This window comes from Dicentrarchus labrax, unplaced genomic scaffold (assembly GCF_905237075.1).
Source record: "Dicentrarchus labrax unplaced genomic scaffold, dlabrax2021, whole genome shotgun sequence".
Classification (NCBI taxonomy): domain Eukaryota; kingdom Metazoa; phylum Chordata; class Actinopteri; family Moronidae; genus Dicentrarchus; species Dicentrarchus labrax.
In genome coordinates, this window is record NW_026136720.1 from 14,112,859 (window position 1) to 14,128,567 (window position 15,709).

Below are 15,709 nucleotides of genomic sequence, written 5' to 3' on the forward strand. Positions count from 1 at the left end.
CAATGCCAAGTCCCAGTCCCAAATCAGGCAGTAGTGGCCAACAGTCATATTTTGACCAATAAGACCTATTTTAATCCTTGATTACTTTATTTAAAAAAAAAAAATAATAAAAATAATTTTACATTATTTCACCAATTCTACCTGTTGAAAAGCATAAAAAAATGCCCACTGGTGACACAGTTCATCTTCCCGTACAGCACTGCCATCTAGCGGCTGCTTTCTTTAATTACAAAAACACTACGTTTTACTTCCGGGTTTTCCTGCCATCGTTTCCCGTAGATTTCCGTGGTTTTGACGTGTGAAAAGTCTGCAGGTGTTTTGTGTAGTTTTCAGGAATGATGTCTCAGCAGCCTGTGCTGAAGAACAGGCGCACTCTCCTCGAGAGAGCAGAGAAGTTTATCTCTGAGATTTATTTCACAGACTGCAACCTGAGAGGACGGTAAGGCTGCTTTCATACAACTGCACTGCATCTAACTTAACTGAACGGTGGTAGTACAGTAGAGCAAATATGTTCCTGCAGGAGATCAGTCTGAAATAAAGAAATAAAACAAAACAGCTGTGAATCTCTGTAATATCTACAGGGAGTTTGTCTTTTGCATGCATTTTTTTTCTAGGAGTAAATGCATTAAGGTCTAGGTCTACTCTGTCCTAAACTATATAACCTCATGTACTGCTTTAAGAAAGTCCACAGGTTGTCCACATTTACTCATCTGACCACATGCTCCATAGTTAATGTGTATGGAATTGTTCAGATCTGATCATGCCATCATTGTTTTTTTTTTAAAGGGTTTCCTTATCTGAATTTAGGGTCGAAGGTCAGAGGTATTGTAAAGACATTTGAGGCAAATTTAATGTTTTTATTATTCTCTGCAGACTCTATGGAGACTCTTGCCCGCTGGAGTCCCTCGCCTCCTTCTTGTCCTCTAAACGGATCACATTCACGGAAGCATCCAAGCAGAACTTTGCACCTCATAAAGTGGGTGATACCTTTGGACCGACGTAAGTATTATTGTCAGATTTTATCATCCTCAAATCTGTTATGCTCTAAGATCTTGGCAATAATCCAACTTTGATGCTCGTTGTAGGTGGTGGACCTGCTGGTTTAAAGTGACCCTGAACATCCCTGATTCTTGGAGGGGGAAAGAAGTTCACCTTCTGTGGGAAAGTGATGGAGAAGCAATGGTTTGGAGAGATGAGCAGCCAGTTCAGGTAATAAAGCAGCCGTTTCGGACTAGATTAAAGTGCCAAAATCTATGCTAAATCTATGTCTAGACTGAGGACATGTAACGTGTGGATTTGTAGGGCCTGACTAAAGAGGGTGAAAAAACAAGTTACATCCTATCTGACTGTTTGAAAGATGAGGAGCCACACAGGTCAGATACATAAATTATGAGTTCATTACAAATTCTGTAACCAACTTCACTTACTGAGCTTTTGGGCGTCTCTCAACTAAAATGTTCTTATTTTCTCTTGTTCTTTAGCATCACCCTTTATGTAGAGGTGGCTTGTAATGGGCTTTTTGGAGCTGGTGAAGGATCCATGATTGCAGCCCCAGATCCAAACAGGATGTTTTCTGTACAGAAGGCCGAGCTGGTGGTATTTAACCGGGAAGTACGGGAACTACTGACTGATTTTGAGATGCTGATTGATATTGTGAAGGTACAGCCACACAAAAACATTGCTTTCCTTTTTAATTCAATGGAAAATGTAAACTTCCACAGTTTATTTCTTCTCTTCCTTCCCAGGAGCTCGGAGAGGGAGAGCAACGAGGCTACCAGGCACTCTTCACTGTCAATGAGATGGTGAACCTGTGTGATCCCTGCGATCCTAGCTCTTTCTCCAAAGTACACAGTCTGGCTCACAACTTCTTTAGCCAGCGAAATGGAGAAAGCCAGCACAATACTCATGCGATGGGTCATTGCCACATAGACTCAGGTCTCAGTTTAATTTCTATTGTTGAATAGAGCTGAGGGTTGATCCACTTTTTGGGTTCCGACCAAAATCTGAGTCTGAGTATTGAAAAACTGTGAAAACAAAGCTGGTGCTGAATACCTGGTCAGATTTGTAGTCTGGTTTGCTTCTTCATTAATGAGATATTTACTGATTTAAATTACAGTTTTGCCAATGTTCGACCGTTTTAATTAGGCAGCATTATTCTCTGGCGGCCTGTGTTCAGTTTCTTTTGTTAAAGAGAAATGGGTTTTTGTAGAAAAACTTTTTTTTTGTCAAAGTATGGAAATATTTTTGGTATCTGCACCGTATATCAGGTATCATGTAATAAGTAGTAGCAAAAAGATACAAAAAAATTATTCTCTGCCCTATTTTCGAAGTAGAGAACTAATAGAAGAGGCATAAAATCTTACAATAATCCCATTTTTGCCAAATGACTCAATGTTTACAACTCTGTATCTGCAGCATGGCTGTGGCCCTATGAAGAGACCATTCGTAAATGTGGCCGAAGCTGGGTGACGGTGATCCGTTTAATGGAGAAGAACCCAGAGTTTGTTTTTACTTGCTCTCAGGTGGGTTAACCCTAACCCACTAATACAGTTTCACATGAGCCACGATGCTTCTGCAAATCTGAGCAGTCCTCTTCAGTTTTGACCTTTTCTTTTGCTTTTTGTCCAGGCCCAGCAGTTCCAGTGGGTAAAGAGCTGGTACCCGGGACTCTTCTCCCAGATTCAGCATTATGTCAAGAAAGGCCAGTTCATTCCAGTTGGAGGAGCGTGGGTGGAAATGGTGAACTTAAAAATTATTCATATCTTATGAATTTAATTATTCAGGATGCTGCCTTTCAGTTGGTTCTATGAAAATGGTATCCTAACTTAAGATGTACTAATAACATGTTTGCCTTTCAGGATGGCAATCTGCCCTCAGGTGAGTCCATGGTCCGGCAGTTCCTGGAAGGTCAGCGCTTCTTTAACCATGAGTTTGGGATCCATTGCAAAGAGGTATGGATTCCTAAAAAATGAGCTGACCTTGAGTGGCCACTTTGTCATCACATATTTATAATATAAGAATGTTTTCTTTAGTTCTGGCTTCCAGATACGTTTGGCTACTCAGCCCAACTTCCTCAAATAATGCAGGGCTGTGGCATTTCCAATTTCTTGACACAGAAGCTTAGTTGGAACCTGGTCAACACCTTCCCGGTAAGTAATGTACCACTCAAGGTTAAAAAAAAAAAACTTCCACTAGAAGAAAAGTTTCAGTTCTACTTTCTCTTTCCCAAAGCACAACACATTTTTCTGGGAAGGTCTGGATGGCTCCAAGGTTTTAACACACTTCCCACCTGGAAATTCCTATGAAATGAAGGGCAAGGTTGAAGACGTGAGTTTGGTTTATAGTGCACACTACATGGTGAATGTTGAGTCTAAGAACATTTACAATTCTCACAAGACTTTCTTCTGCCCACAGCTCGTAAAAACTGTGAAGAATAACAAAGACAAAGGCAGAGCCAATCACAGCGCTGTGTTGTTTGGTTTTGGAGACGGTGGGGGTGGACCAACACAGCTGATGCTTGACCGACTGCACCGAGTCCGGGATACAGACGGACTTCCCAAGTCAGTTTCTGTCCCACGCTTTAACAGTCATGAGTAACCACTAAGCCCAAAGCCTAGACTGAGGCGGAAACACTTGAGTCATTAGTTCTTTATTCTATATACTTCCGGCCAGCACTGTGGGAATTCTTTGATGCTTTTTGGAATTAAGGTGTGTCAGCACGTAAACTGTGGGCCACTTCAAGCCTGTTAAAAACAAAAGGATATGGGTGATATCTACTGATGTCACTACTCTGTTCTTCTTTACAATACTAGTCAATACAATCATGTTTTAGTCATAATGAATAACAAAGGTGTAACCAGAGACGTCATTCGTTACTACCATCTCCAAATACTCTGTGTTTTATAGGGTCCAGATGTCCAGTCCTGACAGGCTTTTCTCTGAGCTTCAGGCTGACTCAGCTCTGCTTTGTACTTGGACGGGAGAGCTCTTCCTGGAACTGCACAATGGCACCTACACCACCCAGGCACAGGTAGAAAAGTAGTCTAATATAAGAGGAAATTCAACTTTACAATAACAAAACTAATACGATTTCTCTGGGAGTAAAGAAAAATCTAAGCAAATAGGATAGAAAATAAGAAATAACAGCAGTATGAAATTATGAAATATATAAATGCATTGAGGTTTAATATTCACTGGTGATGCACTCAGGTAGACTGTATGGGAAGTTATATATTTCTAAAAATGTTTTCTACAGGTACAGAAAGCATATATGCAGGGAGCAGGGATAACTACTGGTAATACCCCACAAAATAATACAATCCCATACAATGCCACAAAATAACCACAAATGTGAGGAAAACATTATACTTTAAAAAAAGAAAATAGACATATCTAAAGTATAAAACCACCCCAACTGAATGAAGGATAAAAGTGCTACAAACTACTAATGTGTTAAAACAATTTAAAATGTTTGAAAAAGTTATTTTCATGGTATCTTTGTTGTTTCCAGATTAAACGAGGAAACCGCCAGTGTGAGACACTGCTTCATGACATTGAGATAGCCAGCAGCTTGGCGCTGTGTCAGGATGGGACTTTTCAGTATCCTGTGGAAAAACTGCAAGAGCTTTGGAGGTCAAGCCACACCATTTTATAGTTTCATGATGAGGACGAATAAATAAATGGCTTCTATTGTCAGAGTATGAAAATTATGTCTTTGATTTTTCCCTCACAGGCTGCTTCTTCTAAACCAGTTCCATGATGTGATTCCCGGCAGCTGCATTGAGATGGTTGTGGAGGATGCACTCCGGTATTATGAAGGTACAGTTTTAAGTAGCCGTCCATTATAATCAGAGCCATATTGATCTGTTGTTTTCCAAAGCAAAAAGTACATCACACTGTGTTTGTTTTTAGATATCCGCCGTGATGGTTCTACACTGCTGCATAATGCCTGTGGAGCCTTGGGGTCAAAGGGCAATTCTGCTGGTGTGTTCAACTCTTTGCCATGGGAGCGCCATGAAGTCATCCAGATTCAAGATGGTGCTGGTAAACCTGATCTGGGTATGTTGATACTTATATATACACAGATGGGTGACACATTAAAGGAAAAACCTGAATGAGTGGCGAAACATGAGGAATACAGTTTCGTGCAGGACATGAGTGGTCACTTATTGGTTTGATGAGAATGAAAATGATGAGTGAATCGGTTGATTAATTGAACACCTATGGGAGGATGGAGATGGCTCCAGACAAGGAGGTTTGTGTTGGTTTTTCCTTTAAACTGTCACCATTCTGTATATTTACAATATTTATGTTGTTGCTTTCAAAATTACAACTGCATATTTGATGCTCTGTGGTATCCGTTGTTCTGCAGCTCTGGTGAGAGTTCCCAGCATCGGTTTGTCTCCTGTTAAGGACACACAGCCTGGGACTCAAGTCTCTGTCTCTATTCAAGTATGTACAACCCATTACTTGCCTTTTCCAGCTCTGAATAAGTTTCACTAAATCATCCCACCAATGCCAGTGATGACAGTACTTCCAGCTCAAATGTGGCTTTCGTGGGAGGCTGTGGTTGTGTGCAGGGCAGGGTGATGAGTTCAATGGATAAAAAAAATTAAAAATCTCCTGGTCCCGACAGAGCCGGCTCACTCCAGAGGGTTTGGGGGCAGGCTCAGGAGGTTGCAACAGCTATCTGCAATAGGCCAGCATTTTCCTAAAGGTTTGGTCACAGCCAGAAGCAGATTAGCAGGTCCAACCCAGCTGACCTCTGCAGAGCCCTAAAACCCCCGCAGTGCCATTGTTGGTGCCTTTATTTCTTATGTCTCCCCTCTCTCTTCTTTTCTCTATAATAATCTTTATTTATAGAGCACTTTTAAAATACATGTAACAAAGTGCTTCACAAAAAATACAATAAAAGTAAAGTCATCAAATTTTATAACAAAATTTCAAACAGATAATACTCAATCAGAAAGGACTCTCCAATAAAAATAAGAACAGGCCTAAAGGAAATCACTGACTAACTGACCTGATTTCCTTCCACTCTTGGCAACAGTAACTTCCTTGCATATTATTATTGTTTCCTTTTTTTTCTGGTTTTGTTTAGTCTAGTTTTCTCATTTTTCCTCTGATTGAGTGTACACGTTATGTTGCTTATAAACCTTTTCCTCTGTCTATTTCTATATGTTGTACATGTCTCTCCCTCTGTCTGTGTTTATGTACTGTCCCTTTTGCACAAAAAGAAGTATGTACTATACATAGAGAGCATTTAACAAATTTAGCTTTGATGTAATTTAATTTGGCTAACTGAGACGTTTAACATTACAGGCCGATGGCACCATCCTCATGGAGAATGGGATTTTGCAGACTGTCATAAACAAAGATGGCACTTTGGCATCGCTGTATTTGATCAGTGCAAACAGGTACTGTAGGACCACATATGACCACCTGTGTATTTTGTTTTACAGCATTAACATTAATAAATTAATCGTTATTAAATATTAATCTGTCTCACCACTCTGATGGTTTCAGGGAAGCCATCTATGACAGCTGTTATGGGAATCAGTTTATCATGTTCGATGATGTCCCTCTGTACTGGGATGCTTGGGATGTGATGGACTACCATCTGCAGACGAGGTGTTTCATTGTGCCATTACAGTTACATCCATCTTTCGCCACCTTGATACTCTTTTACACTATTTGCAGGCATTGTAGGTATCAATATAAAAAAACTAACAGCAGAAATGGCCTTATAGAAAGCCGGTGTTGGAGGTGGTGCAGCCAGTTCGTGTGGTGTCCTCAGGTGGGCTCCGAGGCAGTGTCAGCTTCACCCTCAGGATCAGTGATAAGAGCACGATCACCCAGGAGATTGTCATGGACGCCATGTGTCCTTACATCAAGTTCAACACAGAAGTACTTCATTCATTCACGATATCTCGAAAAATCTAGAGAATCACTAATCCAACAGTTGACCAACTTTTCAGTACCCAAGCAATATCAGTTGCATCGTCCAATTTCAGGTGAAGTGGGCAGAGTCTCACAAGTTTCTCAAGGTGGAATTCCCTGTGCGAGTTCACAGCCCCAGTGCTACATATGAGATCCAGTTTGGTCATTTGCAGAGACCCACGCACAGGAACACTTCATGGGACTGGGCCAGATTTGAGGTACGATGCTGTACGAGTAATGTTAATGTACAATGATCTCCACAGGTATTTGGACAGCGGCAAATTTTTGGTTTTGGCCTGTTTTGGTCCTGCATGTCTAAATTGTAGGATGGCCAATGTCAGTGATGCTGCAATACTGTGTATTGTTTTTCCATTATGGTTTTCTTCTCAGGTTTGGGGTCACAAATGGGCCGATTTGTCAGAGCACAACTTTGGAGTTGCACTGCTGAATGACTGCAAATATGGCTATTCGGTCCACAAGAACACTATGACACTGTCTCTGTGAGATTTCCCACTGTTCATATACAACAGTAAAACAAACAGTACAATTCAGTTACACTTACTTTAAATAATCCTTTCATCTAATAGTAGATGTCTTTGTTGTAGACTGAGAGCAACAAAGGCCCCAGATGCCAATGCTGACATGGGGACTCATCATTTCACCTACGCAGTCATGCCACACACAGGTAAGGATGTAATTGTTCTTGTAAATAATTTGTTCTCATTAAACTTCAAAAGTCTAAAACTTAGAATATAATGTTTTTCTGGGTTTTAATACAGGATCCTTTCAAGATGCCTCAGTCATCCAGTGCGCCTACAACCTCAACTTCCCTTTGAGGTCAATCCGGTGCACTCCTGACACGGTGCCCTGGAATGCCTTTTCCATCAGTAGTGCTGCAGTCATCCTTGAGACCATTAAACGGGTATCCAATTAAACCCCATGCTTGACCTTGCTTCACTTAATCCACTCAGACTGTTAATGGCTATTTACTCTATTTACCATAACAGGCCGAGGACAGGAAGGGTGCACTTGTAGTCCGGCTCTATGAGTCACATGGGAGCAGCGTGACTGCAACTCTCTGTACCACCCTTCCGGTTAGGGAAGCCTGGCCGTGAGTTTCTATTTTTATTGTTTTAACTGCCATCTGGTACATTTGTTGTATTGTTTCTAACAACAAAACCATTTTGTCCCATTCCCAGTTGTGACCTCTTGGAGAGACAAGACCCCACCCAGCCAGCACACATTACGTCAGAGGGAATCATTTTGAACTTCAACCCCTTTCAAATAGTGTCACTTCTCCTCATTTTGTAATACATATGGCATTTCCTATCGTCAGGGTTGTCACAAATTGAATATTAATAAAATGCTTTGGGCCTAGAAACTAGTTAAATAATCTGGTGCTGTTCTATTGTTGTTTTTCAGGAGACTTTAACTTTGATACATTGCATCATATCAATAAAAGGTTATAGAACTTTTGTAGAAACATGTTTTTATTTTAAAAAATTGAATTGTATAAAAACATAAAATGGTCCCAAAAAGTGGTTTCCTGCCTTTTGGTTTCAATTGCTTTTCTGTCTGGTAACTCTCCCGCTCCGCCTCAGTGGACCTGCAACAAAGTTGACTGAGATTTAAATTCTTCCAGTTCTCCCCCCAACAAAATAAAAAAACTTGTTTCATTTTGACTGAATGCCTTCATCTCACCTGCAGTTGTTGGCCCAGCATTGCTGCTTTTCCTCCTACGTGCAGTTGGTTTCTTTTCATGCGGTGCGTTTCCTTCTTGGGTCTTGGATCGGGACTGCTTGACACGCGCATCCTTGTTTTTCTTTGGTGTTTTGGTCACAGTTTCCTGTTTGACTTGTTTCTTTGTTGTGTTTGCAGAGCGACCTCTGGCCACCTAAAAAAAGTGTGTTTATGTATTTATGAAGCACTTTTCAAGGTTAGGTGCTTCCAGATTAAAAAAATATACTAAACAAAAATTTTAATCAGAAAAATTAAGAATAAGAATAAAGTGCAAAATATTCATATAAAAAGTAAACTGATACTAAATCAAGCACATTTAAAATACAGTTTGTGATGATCTAAAGCACCACAAAATAATGGGAAGGTAAAACATGTTAATTGTAGGCCATCTTGTAAAGGTGAGTCTTCGAGAAGCATTTAAAAGCGACAGGACCTCTAGACACCTGGCTGCGTGGTGATATAAAAGCATATAAAAGAGCTGTTTCTGACTGTCGTTTTAGTTTAGTTCATTGTCAAGTAAAAAGATTACTGTTTATACCTTTTTCTTGTCTGTGTAATCATGGTCATCTTCTTTCTTTGCCCTCTTTTTTGGCTTGGGTGACTTTGAATCTATTGCGAGAGAATGATCAGTCAGATGCATCGACTACTCTCAGATACATTTCTGCTTAAGTTTGCAGCGTCATGTATTCAAAAGTATTAAGTACCTTTAGGCACCATGGGACCTGGATCTCCCTGAAATGAGAACAGTAGGTATTAGTATCTGTGATATATAATATCCTGCAAGGGATTAAAATATAGCATTTTCCTTGAACTCACTTTGAACCACATAGTTCTGCCATTGTGGTCCCGGATGGATTTCATTCCATCAACGTAGTAACACTGCAGCCACGCCTTAAAGCCAGAATAGTCTGCCTTCTCTGGATCATATCCCTTTCCACCTGAATCACAAAATGTGTCGAAAACAGGAGGCATTTCACAGGAAAAAGAAATTGTGTTATCTTTGAGTAAGACTGTAATAATACGTCTTTCGCTCAAAATGAAAGCTATCAGAATCTTTGAAGTACAGTAAGCACAAGAAAACCCACCTAGGCTCACCACCTCCAGAGGTACTGTATGACACAGCCTCAGCAAGTCCCCCGTCTCCTCTTTCACCCTCTTCTGTTTAGTTCTGTCAGAGGGCTTAGTAAAGAAAGGCACTGTTAAAAAATGCAAAGCAGTGAGGGTTGAGCATCTGATCTGAAAAATGTCTGTGTTCTGAGTTCTTTCACCTTTTTATCTGTATTCTCTTTTTTCACAGGCTTCTCACTTTCACATAAATCTTCTGAATCAAGGCCTTCAAGTGTAGTCCTGGCAGCCACAAAGGGTGGGATGTTCAACCTATTAAAAGATTGGAGAATAAAAAGACCCATTCTTTTGAAGAAGAAGGCTTTTTTGTTTTTGTTTCCGACTCATAGAGCCTCCTCGCAGGCAGTACACAGTACAAAACTTAAGAAATGAAAGAAAGCCATTCATTTCATATCTGAGGGAAAGAGGCCTTGAAACACACGATAGCTGGAACTGTCAGCACATTTAACAATGCAAAACACGGAGAGACTCTCACGGGACAGATCGTAGTCGTCTTGTTTCTGTTTTGTTTCTTTTTAAAATGTGTACAGACCTACGGTTAATCGAGACCTGTCAGGACCAGGCTTTGCATCCTGTGTATGTGCCTGTTTTCTTTCACCTTTAGTTTTTTTAAACCACTAGTTACTTCTAGCATGGCACTACATAAGTACACTAGCCATATGAGAACATCTACAGAAATACAGTATCTGTTGACTTATTAGTAAGTAAATACTGTAGTAATTATTCACTGATCCACTGACTTTTTTCCCTCCCAATGATGTAATGATACCATTGCTTTCTTTTCAAATATGAACTCTGTATACCTCACTGCCTGGAACTCCTTTCGGTTATTCTCATGAAAGGAAACATGAGGCCGTGGCTTGCTTTGGCACTGAAAACAGAGTCAGCAGCTTGCTGTGACTGAATGGATGTAACTTCTAGAGGAAACACTGAATTTTAAAATATCATTAAAGAAGAAACTATATTTAATTATAGCTGAAAGAATTTGTTGATTAAAAATTAACTGGCAACCATTTTGATAAACGATTAATTGTTTTTGAGTCTTGTCAAACACAGTCTTCTTCTCAAATGTAAAGATCTTCAGCTTTTCTCTGTTTTATTTGATTGTTTTACAGATAATTAAAGAAAATCAGGAGATAAATCCATAGTTAAAGTAATTGTTAGTTACAGCTCTATATTTCAAGCGGATCATCATGTCATGGATGATACCTGATCCACTTGCAGTAATAAGGGCGGTATCAGTGCCTCCCTGCTACTTAACTGTATAATGTGTCATTTGAATAGTTGAGGGTTTGTGCATGTTTGTCACCTGAAAAGTATTTCGGCCCTCAGGTAGTTCCCGATACCGTTGAAGTACTTCTGATTGAGCAGAATTTCACAGATGGGTCTGTCAAAGGCGCTGTCGGAGAGGTGCGACACAACGTTCTCCCTGCAAAATGATAAACTGGTCAGTGATAGGGTGAGGATTTGGTTGAGCGGGTGACACATCTGACACTTAGCATTACAAACCTGAAGCTTTTGTACTCAAACATGACACAGGGCCCTCGGCTGGACTGCCAGGTCCCACTGGGCTGCCAGCTGCCAAACCTGCGTACATCCACAAAGCTCAGCACTCTGCAGGGCTTCTCTTTGGAATAAAAACGTAGGTGGGAGTGTTTGGGCAGCTCATCCTCTGTGGTGAAGCGGAAATTACCAGACATCCCAAAGCGAAAGACCACATCCATGGGCTGGTCTGCCTGTCCTGTCTTCAACCTCTGTTTTGTATCATCACTCTTTATAGGTGTCAGCGTGAGCTTCACTTCCTTCCCTCTGGAAGTGGCTGTGATCCGATAGGCCTCACAGGTGAAGGGCACATCGGGACTCTTGCTGACTTCGGATTTTCTTACGGGTCCAGTAAAAACCACTCCATTACACATTTTGTTTACGTACAGGCTGGCCAGGTGGAGCTCTGGTCCCTCAGGCATTTTGTTGGAACAAATGAAGCTGTGCTGCAACTGCAGGGAATAAAGTGGTTGAGCAAACATTACACAAAACCAAGGGCTTTAAAAGACAGTGAGGATGTATGTCTGCATGTCTTATTACAGCCTTTGAACACTCAATATATTTACATTTGACTGGTTTTAGGTCAATAAAATAATATATTTTTTAACTGTACATTCTTTGATTGCTTTGAAGCAGCATTCATGCCTTAATAATAAGAAAATATTACTAATATAACAGTTAACACAATGAATAAAACATGAAATAATTACAGAAAATACAAAAGACAGTCATTTATGTTCATGTTTTTTTCCAAACAGTGGTGGTACTGTGTGTTGGGCAGACTTGTAACCTCAGTGTTTCGGTTCCTGAAAGCACCACTGCACAGCCTCAGACACAACAACATAATCAGACCAACAACACGACACCACAGTCATTCATAGACTATACAATGTGACCAATCATGCATTTCTTGTGTATTCAACCAGTCTGAACAACACATTGTGTTTCTGCATTGCATAACAAGGGGGGGAAATAGCAATAGGTACACCACTAAGTACAGACATTCCTGGAGTAGAAACCGAGGTATCGAGGGATATATAACCAGGAAATAGACCTCACCGGTGATAAACTTGTCACGATCGCCGACTTCAGCTGAAATTACCAACACAGTTTGCCGGTTCCCCCACTCTCTTCAGGGCTGCCACGAGGAGTAGGTATGGCACTAAACGACGATGCTTTCACAACATGCATGTTACCAAACATGTTGTGCAACGGTTTTTTTTGTTTATACGGAAACATCGCGAGATTTCAGGCCTCACCACGTTCGTTATCCACAACTTCGTGTATTACTGATGTGGGCTGATGTTAAAACTAGAGGGTAACAATTAAATGGAGCTTTTCTAGCAGACGCATAAATCACTACATGAGCAAACAGCCAGAGGCATGCTAGGATATGTAGGCGTTGCGGGAAAAACCGACCAAGGCTTGAAATATCTGTTTTAGACTTTATTTTGTCATGTGCATATGAAGGTAAAACAAAAATTATCAACATAATTCAAAACGTGTTAATTATTATATACAATATTTTACAAAAATGGTCCACTCAGTATTCTTGTTTCAGTGAGGAATCACACAGTCTGGAAACAGCTCCACCAATTATTGCTGATGTAGAAAATAAACTTTCAATCTATCCGAAAAGGACTGAGCCATTCACATGACCTTTAAGTTCATACAAAAATTATACTGTACAAGATGTAAGTATGGCACTTTTGGCAGCCTATCAGCTTTGTTTGTGTCCGACTTCATTGTCCACTCTTTACTGCAGTGCATTCATCATAGCCTGGGCCTGCTTGAGCTCTGTGGAAACACAGATAGGAAAACAATTAACACAACATAAGTGTGGCTAATACAACTGTTTGGATTGAAAGAACGATGAAAAAAAACCCAGCAGGGTTAAGATGCGGAACTAACCTGCAAGCAAGACTCTGAACTTGTCAGCAGAAACAGAAACAACTGTTGTCTCTGCAGAGTCTGACTCTGCTCCTTTTGTCTGCAGTTTAAGCTGAATCACAGGTTCATTAACCTCTCTCAGCTCACTGGAACTCAGAGTGTAGTCGACCCGCCAGCACACAGCGTCCAGCCCTCCCACTGAAATTCATTGCAGAGCAGAACTGAGAACACCCTTAAGTCAGCAACCTCTCAGAGGACAGCTCGACTCATCAGTTATATTTGCCATCCTACTTTAGAAAAGGACAAGACAGACAGAAATACTTACGTCTCAGGCTTGTCTCTCTTAGTCTGTCTTGCAGTACAGAGTGCTTGTCTTCATATGATTTGCAGAGCCCTGTCGTATGTTCTAAAAGAATGGATGTGTGTGAATAAAAAAAAAACTAGATTCATTTCAAGTGCAGTCTTAAGCTGGTGGAAAGTCAGTTGCAACTGTTACTATTAATGCACCAAAGTCACAATGCACCACATCACTGACAATGGAACAATGCAGTAAGCTCCAACAATAACACAAAAGGCTGTGATTTAACCTGAATGTCTCCGGAAATGAGGAAGTGTTTGTGTCATGACCTATGATGCTTTTTTAGGCTCATATCCTGGGCACAGTTTAATATTTAAAACAGTGTGCAAGTGTGCAAAATATATTATTCTGTATTGAGGAGTCCTCAGTCTAAGAGCCCTGTGTGTCCTCCCCACAAGCTCTAGTTAATGCAGACACTTCCCATGAAATATTACACATAGTTAAATACATTATTCAGATGGTGTTACATTTGTTTACTCTTGGCACATGTATGGACAGAGATCTGTGCATGTGTGACTAAAGATAATGTGACATAATCTTAATTTGTATATCAGATATGGGGAACAGCAGTGGACTAACCTTTAGGCAGACCGAGCTGCTGCAGCTCACTGGACAATGATTCACTGTCAACATCGTGCTTTGCTGCACTGGAGAAAATGAAGCTGAGCACTGCCACACTAGCTTTGATGTCTCCGCTCTCTGCAAGATAGATTAATGTCATGAATGTATGTATGTTATATAACAAAACAATGCAATGCAAGTATGACAATATAATAGTGGGTTTATGAGCAGTACAGTAGTACATCTGCAGTACATTTTACTGCACTACATTCACTTGAAAGCCACAATTATGCTGAAGAAAAAATTATACATTGTTGTAGATTTAAGCATCAACTTGACTAACCACAAGCATAAAATGCTGCGAACACATAAAAACATTAGCAATAATAATATTTATTGGTTTAACACTCACAGGTGCCATTTTTCTCCATAACCAGTATTTTACTTTTGAGACTTTAAGTTTTTCTACTAATACTTAAGCACTTCTAATTAATAAATCATTTAATTTAGTCCCTTTATTTGTAATGTTTATAGTGGCATTTTTACTTTAACCGAATATTTCTCAACTAAGTACCAGTATGAGGAAGACTTACCAAACTTTGCATCTGCAGTGAGCTTTGCAACCTTGTCATACTATAAAAAAAGAAGAGAGAAGACAGCACTGAGTGTGTGTGAATATTGTATATAACGATAAATAAAAGATTATGTATGTAATCTCTTACATCAATGCCTTCCCCAAGCAAGTCCTTCAGCACTTGACCACAGAGGAGTTTCATTTTAACACTTGACTGTAACATTAATGAGGCAGAAGACACACGTATTAGTATTTAAAAACCACAATATTGCTTTATTGTTTAAGTCCTGGACCTTTATAATCACTTACAATCTTTGCCAGAGTGCTAATTTCGGCAAGTACCCAATCTGGACAGTCCAAATCTCCACAGAAACGGAACCGCTACGACAGAGAAGACATCACATGAGTGTTATTCACTGTAATATAACAACAGACAGCCCTGCTAGCACTGACTAGCTTAGCCTGCTAGCTACCCAAAAGCCGGACCAGACATCGATAGCAGAAGGTAAGTAATTCCCTATGACATTTATAAATCATTTAAATAAAACTTACTCCGGATAAACCTGCTTCTAAATAAGCAAAACAGTGTTAAATAGTACGTTTAATGCCAGTGTTTACCATGGTTGTCAGTCAGCTGAGCCGCTGCAGAGGGGAGAAGGGAACAGGAAGAGGTTTCTGCTTCCTCGCATCTGATTGGACGAGAGGGAGGAGGGGCGGGGCACTGCTCCTCAGAGGTCCTGATGGTGGATGGCAGCTCTGCCAGGTGAGCTGTCAGGGCTGCTTCTCCTAATGACTTTACATCTTTATGTCCACAACAACAACAACAACAACAAAAAAGATACATTACCTGTGTGGGATATCAGCTGTAAAACATGGATTTCGTATGCTGCTCTCTCTGTGATTGGTGTTGACTGATGAACACTACATCTACCAGATCTCACATAACTCTCTGAGTTCTACTTGACCCCCAAAAATAATGT

At 40.3% G+C, this 15,709-nt stretch overlaps 3 protein-coding genes across 4 annotated transcripts; 1 reads left to right on the forward strand and 2 right to left on the reverse strand.

Moving 5' to 3' along the window:
- Positions 1-257: 257 nt before the first annotated feature.
- Positions 258-8,414, forward strand: man2c1 (mannosidase, alpha, class 2C, member 1). Its single transcript, XM_051381363.1, has 26 exons — positions 258-439; positions 874-999; positions 1,086-1,209; positions 1,303-1,373; positions 1,482-1,659; positions 1,746-1,935; positions 2,416-2,522; positions 2,629-2,739; positions 2,859-2,951; positions 3,033-3,149; positions 3,232-3,327; positions 3,415-3,560; positions 3,907-4,030; positions 4,511-4,632; positions 4,733-4,818; positions 4,912-5,058; positions 5,372-5,451; positions 6,322-6,416; positions 6,526-6,630; positions 6,750-6,906; positions 7,014-7,157; positions 7,330-7,439; positions 7,545-7,624; positions 7,719-7,861; positions 7,947-8,050; positions 8,139-8,414. The coding sequence occupies exons 1-26, from the start codon at positions 336-338 to the stop codon at positions 8,248-8,250; spliced, it is 3,072 nt and encodes a 1,023-aa protein (XP_051237323.1). The 5' UTR covers positions 258-335; the 3' UTR covers positions 8,251-8,414.
- On the reverse strand, positions 8,412-12,623 carry neil1 (nei-like DNA glycosylase 1). Its single transcript, XM_051381370.1, has 10 exons — positions 12,406-12,623; positions 11,314-11,798; positions 11,114-11,233; positions 9,948-10,056; positions 9,765-9,858; positions 9,496-9,617; positions 9,384-9,411; positions 9,218-9,288; positions 8,641-8,833; positions 8,412-8,560 (listed from the first exon to the last, which is right to left on the reverse strand). Exons 2-10 carry the CDS (start codon positions 11,766-11,768, stop codon positions 8,499-8,501), a joined length of 1,254 nt encoding a protein of 417 aa, XP_051237330.1. The 5' UTR covers positions 11,769-11,798; positions 12,406-12,623; the 3' UTR covers positions 8,412-8,498.
- A 154-nt stretch (positions 12,624-12,777) lies between these two features.
- commd4 (COMM domain containing 4) lies at positions 12,778-15,451 on the reverse strand. Of its 2 annotated transcripts, none has more exons than XR_007881176.1 (8): positions 15,348-15,451; positions 15,039-15,110; positions 14,878-14,943; positions 14,749-14,788; positions 14,174-14,293; positions 13,562-13,642; positions 13,258-13,457; positions 12,778-13,143 (listed from the first exon to the last, which is right to left on the reverse strand). XR_007881176.1 is itself a non-coding variant. In XM_051381371.1 (8 exons), exons 1-8 carry the CDS (start codon positions 15,348-15,350, stop codon positions 13,103-13,105), a joined length of 600 nt encoding a protein of 199 aa, XP_051237331.1. In that variant the 5' UTR covers positions 15,351-15,449; the 3' UTR covers positions 12,778-13,102. The 2 variants fall into 2 exon arrangements, 1 of the variants encoding a protein (XP_051237331.1); XM_051381371.1 differs by having other exon boundaries at positions 13,258-13,434; positions 15,348-15,449.
- Between the last annotated feature and the right edge of the window lie 258 nt (positions 15,452-15,709).

Bases quoted from the DNA above. Each gene is read 5' to 3' on its own strand.
- neil1 (XM_051381370.1), bottom strand. From the start codon at position 11,768: ATGCCTGAGGGACCAGAGCTCCACCTGGCCAGCCTGTACGTAAACAAA. The intron at 9,289-9,383 runs GTACTTAATACT...CTCTCGCAATAG, and splicing joins AGGTCCCATGGTGCCTAAAG to ATTCAAAGTCACCCAAGCCA. The intron at 8,834-9,217 runs GTATAAACAGTA...CACTTTTTTTAG, and splicing joins ATTACACAGACAAGAAAAAG to GTGGCCAGAGGTCGCTCTGC.
- man2c1 (XM_051381363.1), top strand. From the start codon at position 336: ATGATGTCTCAGCAGCCTGTGCTGAAGAACAGGCGCACTCTCCTCGAG. The intron at 1,660-1,745 runs GTACAGCCACAC...CTTCCTTCCCAG, and splicing joins TGCTGATTGATATTGTGAAG to GAGCTCGGAGAGGGAGAGCA. The intron at 4,031-4,510 runs GTAGAAAAGTAG...TGTTGTTTCCAG, and splicing joins CCTACACCACCCAGGCACAG to ATTAAACGAGGAAACCGCCA.
- commd4 (XM_051381371.1), bottom strand. The intron at 14,294-14,748 runs GTAAGTCTTCCT...TCTATCTTGCAG, and splicing joins CACTGCAGATGCAAAGTTTG to AGAGCGGAGACATCAAAGCT. The intron at 13,643-14,173 runs GTTAGTCCACTG...CCATTCTTTTAG, and splicing joins GCAGCTCGGTCTGCCTAAAG to AACATACGACAGGGCTCTGC.